We start from the raw sequence: 16,564 nt of genomic DNA, 5'->3' as shown, positions 1-16,564 counted from the left end.
TTCAGAAGAGCGACTTACAGTGAATTCAACGTATACCTGTTGAACCCACAATAAATGCAAACATTTATTCATTCATTCCTATTCAATATTTTACAAGATGCTCTGGAATATTTGATTCTGGCTAGTCGTGACATTCCAAGGTCTTCCGGGTACCCTGAGTCATCTTCACCAGTGCAGTTTAATTTAGCAAATAAATTAAATATAAGTGTGTATAATAAATAACATAAATGACATTATATTTACAAATAAATGGTCTTGTCTTGCAGCAAAACTGTTTGGAAACTACTAAAATACGTCAAATCAATATTCCATGTCCAATAACATCTGGCTGTACATATATCACTTTCTTAAAGAGTAACTATTACAATGTCCTTAAAATGACATTTCATGCCATGTGTAATGTTGCTGTGTGTGATGTAAGCAGTCTATCAAGTTGTAAAGCCGAAAGTCAAGTCAAGGCCAGGCAACCAGTGCAAAACAGTATGCAAACGGTGGCGAGGAACCCAAAACTCCAATGAAAAATGAATAACAAAGTCACGCGAACGAGTCGTCTGTCGTTCTAATTTCAGTTCCGGGTCATATTTGCGTCACTCGGTGTAATGCCCGCCTACGTTCCATTTGCGACACTGCACGCGGTAGACCAATCACACACTGTAAACCCGGATAAATTCTACTAACTCAAAACATTTGAGGCAACTGATTGTGTCAGGGAATGGCAGAAGAACCCAAGCGCAGGCAGACGTGAAGGGGTTAACAGATATTTATTTTAAAACAAAACACAAAACCGAACAAAAACACCCACAATGGGGGAAAACAGAACTAAGAACTATAAATAAAACAAGAGACTTCCCACGAGGGGGCAAAATGAAAACAAGACAAATAAACTAAACTCAAAAACACGACCAAACGTCTTAATTCATAAAAGGCACAAAACAGGAACAGGAACAGGAACAGGGGTAAGCACACAAACACTAACCCAACACAACGCAGTACACGCAATACAAGAGCACAGGACAAAGAAACAAGAGGGTATATATAGGGAAGACAAACGAGGAATAACGACATGGGGCAGGTGTGGGACATTAAACACTCAGGGAAAGATAACGATGAAACGAGAGGAATGGGGTCAATGACAAGACACTGGAGAGAACGTATATTATTGTCAAACGGACAATAATATGTTTCTCTCCACACATAACCAAAGACTTTGTCATGGCTCTGCTACAGGACCAAGAAAAACATGACTAAGGAAGCAGAGCCATGACAGAAGCCCCCCCTTTAATGAGCACCTCCAGGTGCTCACCAAGGGGTAGACGGACAGACAAGGAGACGAGACAAAGACAAAAACCAGACAAACATGGTGAACATGACAAGGGGAGACAGGACAACAAGACTACAGGATTGGGGTGGGATAACAAAAATAACAAACATGGGAGGGGGGGGTGGGGCAAAACAAGAGTTCATAGGGGCAGTCCAAACTGGGTTGGGGGGAAAGTCCCAGTCCCCGGCTGCGCTCGAGGGCGCTGAGTCCTGGGGGACTTAGGAAGTCCTGGGGGGAACAGTCTTGACCCTGGGAGTCTCCCAGGGACCGGCTGGACAGGGCTTGACGCCGGCTGGAAGGCCGGCGGACAGGGCTTGACGCCGGCTGGAAGGCCGGCTGGACAGGGCTTGACGCCGGCTGGAAGGCCGGCTGGACAGGGCTATGACGCCGGCTGGACATGGCTTGACGCCGGCTGGAAGGCCGGCTGGACATGGCTTGACGCGGCTGGATCACCGGACTGGACGCGGCTGGATCACGGACTGGACCGGCGGACACGGACTGGACGGCTGGACCGGCCTGGACTGACGGACGACCGCTGGATAGCACGGACTGCACAGGCTGGACCATGGACGCCGGCTGGATCGCCGGCCACCGGACTGAACGCCGGCTGCACCGGACTGGACGCCGGCTGCACCGGACTGGATGCCGGCTGCACCGGACTGGATGCCGGCTGGACCACCGGCCTGGGTGGTGCCCCCCTCCTCGGCTTCTTCTTCCTTCGACCGGCCCACAGAACGTGTGGCCGGTTGCTGAGAAGCGATGGGGAGCCCGGTTAGCTCCGTACCGGAAGAGTCGGATGGGGAGTCCCACGACTCCCTTCGTCTGCGCCGGCCACGGATGCTGATGGGCAGAGGAAGAGCTGCCGGGGAAGAGGCGGACGGTGCGGCCATGCCGATGACCCCGATCTCCATGACGCGACCCTCCGGGATCACGGGTAGGGGAGATGGATTGGGTTGGGCTGAGACCCTGGGCTCCGGCCGATTCATGGCATACCGAATCATGTCCGTGAAGCCCAGCGGTCTCAGCATCCTCATCTCCTCCCGAGACAGCGGCTCATTCAGTCCGCCGTTGAACAGGGCCATCTGCTCAGTCTCGTCATGGACCATCTCCCCTGCGGTCTCGAAGAATCGATCTGCGAACTCCAGGACATCGGAGTAGCCCTGTCGCAGACCGCAGAGGAGATGGGCCTGCCTGGATCGCCTAGCCTCCATCTTGCCTGCTGGGTTCAATGATGGCTCTTGTATTCTGTCAGGGAATGGCAGAAGAACCCAAGCGCAGGCAGACGTGAAGGGGTTAACAGATATTTATTTTAAAACAAAACACAAAACCGAACAAAAACACCCACAATGGGGGAAAACAGAACTAAGAACTATAAATAAAACAAGAGACTTCCCACGAGGGGGCAAAATGAAAACAAGACAAATAAACTAAACTCAAAAACACGACCAAACGTCTTAATTCATAAAAGGTACAAAACAGGACCATGGGTAAGCACACGAACACTAACCCAACACAACGCAGTACACGCAATACAAGAGCACAGGACAAAGAAACAAGAGGGTATATATAGGGAAGACAAACGAGGAATAACGACATGGGGCAGGTGTGGGACATTAAACACTCAGGGAAAGATAACGATGAAACGAGAGGAATGGGGTCAATGACAAGACACTGGAGAGAACGTATATTATTGTCAAACGGACAATAATATGTTTCTCTCCACACATAACCAAAGACTTTGCCATGGCTCTGCTACAGGACCAAGAAAAACATGACTAAGGAAGCAGAGCCATGACAGATTGCCTCTATTTTTTTAAGTTTGCAAACTTAAATATCATCAGTGAGCATATAGCTAGTTATTTGAGTAACTGTACATTTTAAATAAGCATTCATTTAAATCAAAATATATATTTAGTGTTTGGTTCATATTAATTTAATGCAACTCAAAGTTTTGATGATTGACAACTTTACTTAGTCTGCAACATTATTTTAAACAGCTGAAAAAGTGAAAGTGAAGTGACGTGTGGCCAAGTATGGTATTCCATACTCGGAATTAGTGCTCTGCATTTAACCCATCCAAGTGCACACACACACCATGAACACACACCCAGAGCAGTGAGCAGCCATTGCTGTGGCGCCGGGGAGCAGTTCGGGGGATCGGTGCCTTGCTCAAGGGTCTCACCTCAGCCGTGGTATTGAATGTGGAGGAGAGCGCTAATCCTTGACTCCCCCCACCTACAATCCCTGCTGGTACTGAGGCTCGAACCGGCGACGTTTGGGGTCCGAGTCTCTAACCATTAGGCCACAACTTGCATATTTTCGACTGATGCCAAATCCAACTGCCGTGCCCTGCGAGTCTGGGACTCTGGGTATCTGAGTGAAAGCGTCTGAGTGGTGCACGTTCAGCGATTACGTCACATTTAGGTAAAAACCGGCACTAGAGGGCATATGTTTGAATTTAAAATATTAGAGTAGGGTTGCATATATTTTTTCAAGTCCCCTAAGCTCTAAACTTCAGCGTAGTTGTAAAAGATAGAGGTTGAATGAACTCAAAAATATTAGTTAGTTTAACTTTTTGGCACATTTTGAGTACCAGGTACTTTCCATTATAAGTTAGTATACTGTTTGGGTTTACAGTGCAGCAGACTAGACCATCTGACCAATCGGATCATAGCTGGCTGACAGAAAGGAGGGGATTAGACAGATGAATCGTTTAAGAGTCAGTCAAGAAGTGAGGTAATAATAACTGCCTATTTTTAAAAAATGAAAGTGTTTTTACACACCGTGTATGTACGTAAACTTGTTGTTGGACCAAAGTAGGACAAAATATTTACTCTTTAATATTTCTTGTAGCAAACATTACATCACCCTATGCACAGGTGTACGTAACATCTGTAAATACATAAATTCACTGAATATATTACTCTGTACAATCTTCTCTTTTTTTCTATGTGAATCTTTACGTTTATAATTACATTCTGTATGTTCCTTGCCAATAAGGCTGTTTCTGTTTGAGCCTGTCACAAACCCAGTCAGTTGCTGAATCCGAAATGGCATACTCAATGAGTAGGTACTTGATTTCAGTAAGTACTTACTTAACGAGGGCTAAATAGGTACGTACTGTTTTGCCTGAATGGGTGCAGAATGAATGCAATAGGCCCTTTTCACAATGACGTCACTTAACTTGCAAAGCAGTGTATCATAACATCCGTCTTGCAGCAAACAAGAAGAAGAAGAAGAAGAAGAACTTCCGTTTTGCCGTCGCGCTGGAATTTAACAACAGTGAGAAAAAAAACTGACAGAACACGTATTCAAGTACTTATCCTAGCACCTTCGCTAACACAAAAAGAAAACAAAACACTTACCTTCATAATCAAACAGGTACTGTTCAACGAAGAATTCACTGCTTCACGGCATAACGGAAGATGCGTGACGTCATGTGAAAAGGGCGTATCGGCTGTTGTCCACCATATTTACGTGATCGTGTGATGTAATTCTTCTTCTGTTCCTTTTTAATGGCGGGTGACAACATACGTTTGAGGCGCATATCCACTACCTACTGTACTGGAGTGTGGGCCAGAGATTAGCCATGCGATGTAATGACAAGCGCCACAATTTAAGTTATGAGAGACAGGTTGCATTAATAACCTTACCTATGGGTTTTGTACAAATAAACAACACATGAAACAAAGCTCTCAATTTTCTTCAAGTACAGCACATTCAGAGCTTTTTATTTTCATGTATTTTCATTTTTATCTTGTAGGGCTATATGCTTTTGATAAAAGTAAACAATTAAAAGGAATACAACAGCTTTGTTATTTTGCGATGTGTTTTCTCAGTTAAATTTCAGCAATAACATATATATATAAACAGTACTATTTGTACATGTATTTAGGGAAAGTTCAAAAAATATTTTTTATGTGATAATCTGGAGTTTTATCACAGTTTTCATGTGTCTTGTCATGCTGTCAGTCTTTCACATTGCTGTTGGATGACTATGTCATTCCTGAGGTTTGATTTTGTTGAAATTCAACAGACACTGGACTACCACAATACATCTAGAAATGATGATTTGAAATGAACATTTGTAATGATCTCTTAATTTTTTCCGCGGCTGTATATTATTATAATATACATATTTAAAGGTTTTCAAATATTATTTGTAGCATAGTTGAGCCTCCCTCTGTGCCTACATTGAGGGAAATATACCACCAGCGGCCTCTAAATATACCACCAGCGGACTGTTAGGGAGATACCCCTGTGATCAACTGACTCACTGATGGTGTTGCCAAGACTCGCTCTTTCCGTTCTCACTGTAAAAGAGATCAACAACAACGTTTTTAAGAAGCAAAAGATGACAGCAGCGTGGCCTAGATCGACCTTAATGATTCATAGAAAACAGGCTCTGCTCATCTGTCATGTTAAAACTTAAAGAAAGACTATAAACTGTAAATTACTTTTTTTGAAACAATGCCAAATGAAACATCTTCACGCTTTGTTCAAACATATTTCACATGTTTTAGAATAAAGATCTGGCCTTCGTCAACCTATGCATTTTGGTATAATTCGTAATGGTGTGTATTTTTCACAGCGTAATGGTAATAACATGAGATAATAATTACTTTTTTATTCTTAATCCTTACATCCTAACAGTCAGCAGTCATTTTATTTTGAATGAAAATAAAAAATATGACAAATATTCTGACATACAGTATACTTTTATAACATAGTGTGAAAATCCTAAAAATTCATTTCTAAACCTCAAACTGTGCTACCCTGTCACATATCAGTTACATAACAACCATATATTTGCTTATCTGGAAAACATATACTGTATATATATATATATATATAATTATAAAGCACATAAAAATGCAATAATCTATCATTTACTATTACAATTCATAAATAAAATCAATCTTTAACATCATTCTAGGGCAGTGGTTCTCAAACTTTTTCTTTGTAAGGCTCCCTTTGTGTTAAGTGCATCGCTTTGCGGCCCCCCATATAAAGACCTATAATCTTAAACTTAGAATTTTAATTAAACCAAAAACATTCAGTTATACAATGCTGGAACCTCAATTCTTTTGGTTGGTGGTGTCATTTTTCTGATGTTTGATTGCATAAAATCTAAGATAAATTTCTATATTTCATAAATGCCACAAAATCTGTGGCCCCCCTGGATCCATCTTGGGGCCCCCCAGGGGGCCACTCCCTCAGTTTGAGAACCACTGTTCTAGGGAACGTAAAAGTTGAAGAATCGCACATAAACATTGTGAGTCTGTATATGATGAGGTAAATATGGTTTGGAAAGAACCTTGAAGCACTCACATGACACATGGAGAGATAAAGTCTCACATTGGTCTCGCTCTGAACTGAAGGTGGTCATGAAGGTACTTTTAGGTTTTGTTGTTCATACTGACTGAAGCTTCGATGGCAAATGAGGAAGTGCATTAACTGGTCAATCTAAACTGTCTATTTACTGACACAATGTTCTTACTGTCACAAAAAGTTGAATTTGATTAAATATTACAGGTATAGTTTGTCAACACATAATAATGCAATCTTATTAAATGTGTGGAATAAGCAGGCAATAATGTTCCTCTTTTGCCAAGATAAGAACAGTTTTAAGCTTTGTGGGCTTTTTCATCCTGTGTACAGTTGGACAGACAGAAAAGGGAAGTGAGCTGAATAGAGAGAGAGAGAGAGAGAGAGAGAGAGAGAGAGAAGAGTATCTAAGATGCTGTGATACGAGAAGCTGTTACAACACGTTCATTGACTACATCTCCATCTGCACACACAGCGAACAGTGTTTGCAGGCACACCAAAAGTCCCAGCTACACAAGAAAACCACAATTACATGAGATTTGACAGATGGGTATCTTTCAATAGTTAATGTACATTGTTTCAGGTTGTGCATGTAAATTATGCCTTATGTTTTTATTCTTGAGATTTACCTGTGGTTATGCCGACCACCCTTATAAGTTTGTGAAGCCTTGCCGTTGATAAAAGCGCCTCAGTACACCTCGATAGTTTAAAAATCCATTGGCATTGTGGTTAGACTTGTGTTTACGTGTGGCTGCTCGACTGTCTAGATGAGCTCATAATCACTCTCAGATGTTATTGACCCTACAAAACGTAAAGCTTGACGTAAAGATGCCGTGACAAGATGTTGAATAGAAACACAGCCAACCAGCTGAAGCAGAGTGACAAGATAACAACAACGTCAATGAATAGTTTCAAAGATAAGAATCGCATACATGCCTTTATGTCATCTGCATGAATGAGACGGGGCGATGCATACAACATCTAAAAACATCTTCAGGGTGAGAGATTCTAGTGCAGAATGTGAACCTGTGAACCTTCTCTCTGTCATCTGCACAGCATCAGTGGAAGATCAGCCGGTCGAATACAGGCTGTTACCAACGTTGGACTTTGATTCTTTTGCTCAAAAAGATCATTTATCAATGATAGATTACCACCATTAGATCTGTTGTAGGAGTGTCTGGGCTTCATGGTCTTTAGGGCGTTGCGTTCAACCCCATTGTGTGGGTTCCAGCAGTAGTAAAAGGCTGGCAAGGGAGGTGCAGGAGAACTCCAGGTGTCCTCACCGATCGGCGAGATTGGCCGCTCGCAGGACAATGGTCACTTTCTGCTGCCAGTAGTATGTTGAATCTCTGACGGTCACAGCAGGCTGTGTGATGTTACTGATTGTTAATGCATCAACGTGATTTGGTGTTTGACTTCATGCATCTTTGCTCAGACCGACGATGACTGTCTGATCTCAAGCCGAGTAATATTACTCAGACATAGGACCGTGCCATTGTATCCCATCAAATTTTCAAATCTTGCAAAACAGTTTGGCAAGGTACAGTCAAACACTTTCAATGGGACGCAACTAGGGTTGGGTATCGTTTGAAGTTTAGCGACTCTGATTCTGCTTCTTATCAATTCCCAGTTTGGATTCCACAGCCAAAGTAAAACATTTTGAAATCAACCTGTAAGGTCTTTTAGCCTCCTTATTGACTGGTTTGCAAATATATATATACTGTACATATGAATGAGCACCGTTTTGTGTATATATTCACATAGCAATGTTTTGTCTGATTTATTACAATTTGTATTACCGTAGTTTAGCTACATCATGGATAAACTGTAGTTATATAATAAAACTATGGTAAATTTATGGTTCCTGTGCTTTTTTACTGCAAATATTACAGTGAAACTATGCTTACTATTGTAAAAATATGGTTCATTTTCATAAGGGCTTTTATTGAGATATCGGCACATCACAGGTGAACACATGCACATTTCTGAAAATATGCACACAGGAACAGAGGTTGCGCTAGACTTTTATGACGGACAGGCTTGTAAAAAATCCATCATAATCTATTTTTACCCATCACAATGGTGCAAGGTGATATTACGTGCCAATTAGCATGTTTGTGACGTCATCGCGACTTACGCGTTCTTTGAACTTACTGTATTTTAATACCCAATAAAGCCGAAGTCGTTTACATATTTAATGTTTCTGTTGTCAGACACAAAATACTAATTACAGACAAATGTTCATGTCCAATCAGTAACAATGACAGTAACAAATACATAACGTCAAATCTTATGTAGAATGATGATTATTTCAAACCTCAGACCCCAAGGAAACTGTATAGCTTAAGTAACTTTGGATTAAAGCGTCTGCCACATACTTCAGTATCAATGTAATGTGAATTTATCTTTAAAAGACTGCACGTAATCAAGCGCATTTTGATCCATATATTTACACATGTGGAAAATCATTTGTTATTTTTAAATTGCAGTTGTTTAGCTCTATTCTCCAAATTCACATTTGATATTTTGACGAAAGCTATTTTAACAAACCACTCTAGCAAACACTCAGTCCACTGTGTTTCAAATGAAGGTACGCAACAAAACCAGTTTAAACGTTCAACTAAATGTTAGAAATGTAGCCCATTATTTGCACTATTATTGTTGGTTGGCCAGAACAACGGCTCGCTATTTTTGTGTGATATCTTTTTCATTCTTTGCATTTTTATTCCATTATTGTTTTTTTATACTCAGTTAATGACATTTTCTATCCCCTAATATTACCATTTTTATTTTCATTAAAAAAATGATTCCGTTCATTCTAACAATATTCATTATAAATCATTATTCCTGTATTGTAAAGCCACGTTTGTCTCGCAATGTAGGTCAAGCCAGCAAACACACCCACACAGACATGCACACACGCACATAAACAAACATCAGCATCTAGCATCACAGTTTCCTCACCGTCAGTGTATTCAAAGTCATGTAAATGTGAAGACGTGAATATAATTATAAACAGAAATGTCAAAGTGAAGTGACCTGCATAGTGTACATTATAAAAACAAGTTATCTAAGTGCTATTTATTGATGAAAATATGTTTGAGTTTAAATTGCTGACTGGCCAATTGGTCAGTATTGGAATCCAGTTATTTATTGTGGCTCTTACTTTGTTCCTATGTCATTGTGCCTTAATCATTTACTTAAGAATTCATTTTTCTCTGGAACAGCAGCTAGTGAAATATTTTCTCGTTGAGTGATATGTTAGTGGTTTGGTTTTGTGCGGAATGCTGTCATACAGGTACTGAACGGCGTGTAATGAGAATTTATTTCCTTAAGATGAAAATCACCTCTTCTGTGAAGGCTTTGAGGGAATGCTTTTAGTCTGTTTTGTATGAAATGATTCAGTGTATGCAGCTGAGAGGGAATTAGGACAATGAACTTGTAAGATAACCGGCTATAGAGATAACAGCGGAGCAGGTCACAGACAGTGTCGACTGAAACCTTTTACAGTAAATGTGCTATATCAAAATCTCATTAGTCAATATAACTTAGATCTGAGGAAACTATTCTAAAACTTCATATCATATTTCTTCCTTTTCTTTGTGTTTCAGGGGACGCTGTATCATAAAGGGTGACGTCCATTGTGCAAAACCTACTGACCTGTGAAGACAAGGTTAAGTAATTTACCATTAAAACAACATGACATGACAGTATCACCTTGGACAGTGACTAATGACATGCCTTTAAAAAGAAATGCCTCCCTTGTTATGAATATCCCATGTCTTATAAGAAGCTTAATTTTTCTTGTTCTTTATTACATGTTTGCTCATTGACTGTGGACACTTTTGTCCGACATGAATAAATATGCGGCTTCATTTCAATAACAATAATTCTGTTTACTGTTGTTTAATACTCTGTTTTCAGTCTTGACAAAACAGAAAATAAAATGATTTTATAAATAAAAAGTGGCCTTCTTTGAATTCAACAAAACACACTGTTTCAATGAGGATGTCACAACAATTAATTGTGGATGTTTAATTTCATGAAGCAGAGTGACAGTATGATTCAGGGCCAGGACAGCTCGAGTCAAACATTTTTTGGAATGGATCAAATGAATTCCACTGCATTAGTACTTTATTATTACTTGATCTAATAATACGACCTCATCCCCTGGACCACAAAACCAGTCGTAAGGGTCAAGGGTGTATAAATTGAGATGTATACATCATGGCAAAGCTGAATAAATCCGATTTCCATTGATACATTTGGCCGAGATACAACTATTTGAAACTCTGGAATCTGAGGGTGCAAAAAAATCTAAATATCAAGAAAATGGCCTTTGAAGTTGAAGCAACAGGTTTTGTTTTAACACTCCCTCTCTTAACACTATGCTCTTACAGCTGTAATGACATTGTGGACAGTAGATGAACCCGAAAGCTGATTTTCCAAGCTTTACTAAATATCTTGGAACGTGATCTTTACTTAATATCCTAATGATTTTTGGCCCTAAAAGAAAAATGAATGACTTTGACCCATTGGCTATTGCTACAAATGTACCCGTGCTACTCCAGGGTCACGTACAGGCTGCGTATTGTATTTCCTCATTAGCCCAAATCTCCCAAAGCGTTTACAAAAATCACGAACAACAAAATAATTTTTCATATTTTTATTACAAATAAATATTTACATTATGTACAGTGAATAACCCCATTCCATAATTCAACAGCTTCATTTGATGATTGCTATATATGTACATGCGTAATGTGTAAGAAACCCTTGATGTGAGCATGTAACGGAATCAGACAAATTCACATTAGATGAGATTACACGGTCACAAAGCTGTACAATTGGCATCAAATCCACAATCCCTAATTAAAAAAGACATTTGCTATCGATTTTATGCTCTCAACTGAGATGAATCTTTCCACGAAACGACATGACAACGTTTTCCAAGTCCGAGATTGCAAGAACAAGGCTGAATCTATTAAAAGCAAAAGACCTGATATGACGACAATGACACAAAATAACACATATCTGACTGGAATTAGGGATTGTGGCCTGGAGCACCTAAAGTGAAACACACACAAGAAGCTTGTCAGAAAAATGTCCAGGTGGATGCAATCGAATGGATCAAGACTTCCGTCTCCCTTTGAAGTATGCCTGAGGTACGAGGTTGACTTGATCTGAGTCCACGAGTGAAAAAGTCTGCCAGATGGAGTCTGAGGTAAGAAAAAAAGAGTTCATTTGCCCACGGCTCTCAGAGAGAACACATGAGGGGCTGATGTGGCATGGAGCTGCTGCTGTTCCACATATCCGTGTAGGAGCACATGTCAGAGACTTCAGGCAGGCCCGAGTTCAGTTCTGTATATAAGCGAAATTCAAGCTCTTCTCCTAAAGAAAAAAAAAACACATTGAGTCAAACTGACGCACGTCTAGGTTTGTTTGGAATGTGACTACGAATGTCCTGTCTAATCTTGCCATTTACCTGAGCTTTCGCTCCACTGGCTCTCTGGACTGAGAGACTCTGTTGTGGCTCCTTCATTGGCCAGGAACCCCTTTCCATGGAAATTTTGTAGCCACTGCGAACTATCGCGTTCCAATTGCCGTGTGATCTGGAAAGGCAAAACATGGAACTTGTGAGCCACTGAGTTTTGCTTGTTCTTTTATAGGCTAACACCAAGAACCTTTTGGCCCATGACAGGCTTTTTATGAGATATGCTATAATGGGGTATTCCTGTCAATGAAAAAGCACAATGAACACAAAAAACGACGAAGCGTCAACTCACCTCAATGATAGCTTCATTTGCATCTTGCTCGAAGTCTGAGGGTCAAAGAGAAAACGCAATGAATACCTGGCTGTCTGTAGCGTTACATTACTGACGACAAAACCAACTGCTCATTTATTACATGCGGAAGCAAAAAGATGCTTTATTACCTGTCTCGTGAACTGGTGACACCTGAAACTTGCTTAAGTAATTATCGTTCGTGCTGTCGGGGCCAATTTCCACTTCAAACCCAGACATCTCTGGGACGTCAACGGTAGGGCTGGTGGTGCCTGCAGGTCAATACGGAAAACATGAATTTTGTACGCACGGTGAATCTTCCTAAACGCAAAACCTTGAGGATAAAAGCTCTTACTTCGATGTTCAGTGCTGTCGATGGTGTTTTCCTGAGTAATTCTGTCGTCCATGTCCTGCATTTTCACCTTCGACGACACAGGCTGAAAAAGCAAACGAACACACCACAGCGTTTAGCACCTTGTGAACTATAGATAGCACGTGTTTTCTGAATCGAAGCACACTGATGAGAATGAAATGCACACACTCTCTCCTCACCTTCGCACGCCTTCTGCCGTCTCGGCTCTTTGATCTCTTGTCTTTCTTTTTGGTGACGGCAGGCAGCATGCGGTAGACCCTCACGGCGCCGCAGCCTTTGTTGACGCTTTTGTCCTTCACCTCTTCGATGTCTGGTAGAGAGTTCATGGCACAGCGGAAATTGGCTTTCCATGTTTTGGGGTCAGGCTGGGTCACTCCATCCCTGAATTTACCTAGCAATCCAAGATCAACAGTTCAAGTTCAAGTTGATCATCAGCTCGTTTCTTGTCTTGCACGGTCACCGTGTGCATGCGTAATGTCTCACCTGTGTGGATGGCCCATTGCTTGAACAAACAAGCATCTTTGTCCACCTCCCAGCCGTGGCGAGCAGCATGTTTCCATGGGATTGAGAACATCATTTTCTCCTGAACGCATAAGAACACTTCAAGTGTAAGACAACTCTATAGAAGCTCGTTCAAACTCAATGCAATGGTTGTTGTGACAAGAATATAACACTCTACCTTGTCGACCCACACGAGTCCAGCGATTGTGTTGGATTCAACCTTAGCCTCCAGCCAGGGTCGCATGCGCATTCGGGACACAGGCATGATTTCTGCAGCACAATAACATACAAAAAACGTTGATTTCATCTGATCTCGCCTGTGTGACCAGGAAACGCATGCACGTATTCACGTCGTTTCCCTGCACAAAATAATATTAATAACGTGTAGATTTGCTAGTAAAACATTGCAAACTTACAATTCTACACTAAATAAAAAAATTGTGCTTTCATTTTTGCATGCGACAAATGAACTTTTCATTTAAATTCCATTTCTTACAAAATAGATAAGAATCTTATCATTTATGCATCCCATGAACATTTAATCAAACGCAAAATAAAAATGATAGACACTTACAGTATAATCCGAGGTTGTATCCAAACAGAGAAATATAAGACAAGTGCAATAATTCCTGTAAAGGCTTAAATCCTTAAGGAGTTCAGCTTGACTTCTGTCAGAGTTCAGTCGCGTTTATTGTACTGTTGAGCGTCGGCGCGCGCGCTTATATACACGGCGCTGGGTTTTTCCGACAACGCGCATGCGCACTGGGACAGAGCGGCTGCTCAGTTCGACAGGCTGATTTCCGAGAAATCATGCTGTTAAGAGATAGACTGACTACATGCGGAAGACAACACGCATACAAACACACCCCAATACAACACAATACAATAATCATATCAACATTATATACGACACCAGCAAACACAGCCATTCGGATCACGTGCCATCTGAGCTGATCTTTTATTTACACAGATGCATTATATAAAAAATATGATTATATGTTGATCTTACACGTGCAAGAAATTGTTGTTAAGTTAGTCATTGAATTAAATGGAATGTGCGTGCAAGTATAATGAAACCTCTCTGTACATATTACATATTTTTAAATTCCGACAGTATAAAACTGCACTGCTGGGCGCCAGGGTCAGCACTACAGAGATACCCTAACCTGTCTTGTGTGTTTAATGACAATTTCAGTAAGAATGTCAGAACATTCAATCATATCTTTAAAAGCAGACAAGTTTGTCTCAATCCCTGCAGAAAGAGAAGTCAGTAGCTTTCCGGGAAACGTGCCGTGTCTTCACCGGTAGATGGCGTCTGTTAACAGAAATGCCTTCCTGTAAGAGAGAGTGTTTCAAAGAAACAGGAGTGTCTGGCTCTGTGACAGACTGGCAGTCCTCACATACATAGAGATTTGAGATTGTTGGTATTGCTGAAAGTTAGTCGTGAATAGTTAGTAATGTGGCTAGTTGTAGTGCGCTGTGTTTGCAGCCCTTCTACTTTTGCATAGACCAATCATTAAAACAGCCTATACGAAAAGAAACAGGGAAGGTTATTTTAACCATATATTGTTATTTTCACGCAGTCCTGCAGGTGGCGTGCTCCCTGGGAAGCGTGTCCCATGCGGAGGAGGCGTGTCACGTGAGGAGGAGGTGTGTCCCGGGGGGAGTGTCCTATGCCGAGGAGGTATTTTCCTGCGGAGTTTCTGCTCTGAAAATTCCAGGGTTTTCCCAAAGATATTCCAGTGATGTTCCCCTGGAAAACCTCTTATCCATACTATAGTCTACATATAGAAGACGTGCAGGGTGTCTTTACAAATAATGATATATATATATATATATGTAAAAACACTGCACGTCTTATATATGTGGTGGTTATCCATAGATATATATGATTACATTCATATTACACACTGTACAACTCTTTCACGCTCACGCACGTGTCTGTTTTATCTCCATGGGGACATGGCGTGCATAGGGCCCTAACACTACCCCAACACCTAACCATTACAGGAGGAAACTATCTGCATTTTTTTTTTTCAAAAACATATCGTTCTGTACAATTTATAAGCTTGTTTACCCGAGGGACCTTAGTTTTAGTCACCATGAGTTGGTGTGCATTCAAGTTTAAATCCCCACCAGGACATAAAACAAGGGCACATACACACATGTGCAAGTCTAATAAATCTAAAGAAATACTGCTGAATGCAGGCTATTTGAAAATTATTTATTAACAATTACTATGTTTATGTGGTTTTATTTTTCACAGGAAAACCCAGAAGCCTTTCACAATTATCAAAGCAAAAAAAAGGAAGTAAAATAAAGTTTATTATTTTTTGTTACTTAAAACAATATTTGGTTCATTTTTCTTCACTGTTGAGTAAGTTACTCTGAAAAAGTAATTAATAAGGACTAATTACATATTCAGTAGAGTAATTAGATTACTGTACAAATTATTCTCTCCAAAAAGTATTTAATTACTTATTACTAATTACTTTCTATATCTTATAGTATATTAACCTTTATTTGTTAAGTGATTCAAGGATAGACACAAAACGACTCTTAATACATTCAAATAAATCATATAAAACTACATAAAGGCAAGCACTCTTATTACCTTACTTGTATTACAAATGTGAGAAAGATACAGTAATGCATGCATTTTAAAGTTACAATTTGAATTTTTATGTCAATTCTACTATTGTATACATCACACAGTATTTAGTTCAATTACATCTGAAGTAACTGTAATTAAATGACAGAAAAATAAGAGTAATCCCTTACTTTACTTTTTAAGGGAAAAGTAATGAAATTACAGTAACAAATTACTTAGTAACTAGTTACACCCAACACTGACTACTGAGAGCTACAATTTAATTCAATTTTTAAAGCTTCGACAAAAACAAACAAATGTTATGCAAAAAGAAAAAGAAAAGCCATTGTTTGACAACTGAAAAAGCTATTCTGCATCTCTTCATGCATTACAGGGGTAAAGCAAAACCCCTTTGGTAAACATGTGTACAAAGCAAAATCGCCAGTGTTAAAAAAGTTCAAATTAACACTCACAGTGTATATATAATCCACACCGATAGTGTGGATTATATATACACTGTGAGTGTTAATTTGACCTTTTTTAACACTGGCGATTTTGGTGTGTATAATATGCCTTTATTTTTAAGTAAAGTAGTCATAAAATAAGAACAAATCATGAAACCCCTCCTTCCCCGTCCCATGCATCTCTCGGCCTGTCACCCATGAACA

At 40.2% G+C, this 16,564-nt stretch overlaps 1 protein-coding gene across 2 annotated transcripts; it reads right to left on the bottom strand.

Annotated features, from left to right (window-relative positions):
* Positions 1-11,300: 11,300 nt before the first annotated feature.
* irf1b (interferon regulatory factor 1b) lies at positions 11,301-14,015 on the bottom strand. 2 transcript variants are annotated; one of them, XM_057359677.1, is made up of 9 exons: positions 13,881-14,015; positions 13,485-13,576; positions 13,289-13,388; positions 12,985-13,196; positions 12,788-12,869; positions 12,585-12,704; positions 12,436-12,470; positions 12,135-12,261; positions 11,301-12,040 (listed from the first exon to the last, which is right to left on the bottom strand). In XM_057359677.1, exons 2-9 carry the CDS (start codon positions 13,569-13,571, stop codon positions 11,907-11,909), a joined length of 897 nt encoding a protein of 298 aa, XP_057215660.1. In that variant the 5' UTR covers positions 13,572-13,576; positions 13,881-14,015; the 3' UTR covers positions 11,301-11,906. The 2 variants fall into 2 exon arrangements, with proteins under 2 accessions (XP_057215660.1, XP_057215661.1); XM_057359678.1 differs by lacking the exon at positions 12,135-12,261.
* Between the last annotated feature and the right edge of the window lie 2,549 nt (positions 14,016-16,564).

Source organism: Triplophysa rosa, linkage group LG19 (genome assembly GCF_024868665.1).
Source record: "Triplophysa rosa linkage group LG19, Trosa_1v2, whole genome shotgun sequence".
NCBI lineage: Eukaryota > Metazoa > Chordata > Actinopteri > Cypriniformes > Nemacheilidae > Triplophysa > Triplophysa rosa.
Note: the sequence above shows the minus strand (reverse complement) of the source record. Positions and strands in the feature narration are given on the sequence as shown.

Coding starts and splice junctions, on each gene's coding strand:
- irf1b (XM_057359677.1), bottom strand. CDS start 13,571: ATGCCTGTGTCCCGAATGCGCATGCGACCCTGGCTGGAGGCTAAGGTT. Junction 12,262..12,435: donor CAAATGAAGCTATCATTGAG/GTGAGTTGACGC, acceptor TTGCCTTTCCAG/ATCACACGGCAATTGGAACG. Junction 12,041..12,134: donor CCAGTGGAGCGAAAGCTCAG/GTAAATGGCAAG, acceptor TTTTTTCTTTAG/GAGAAGAGCTTGAATTTCGC.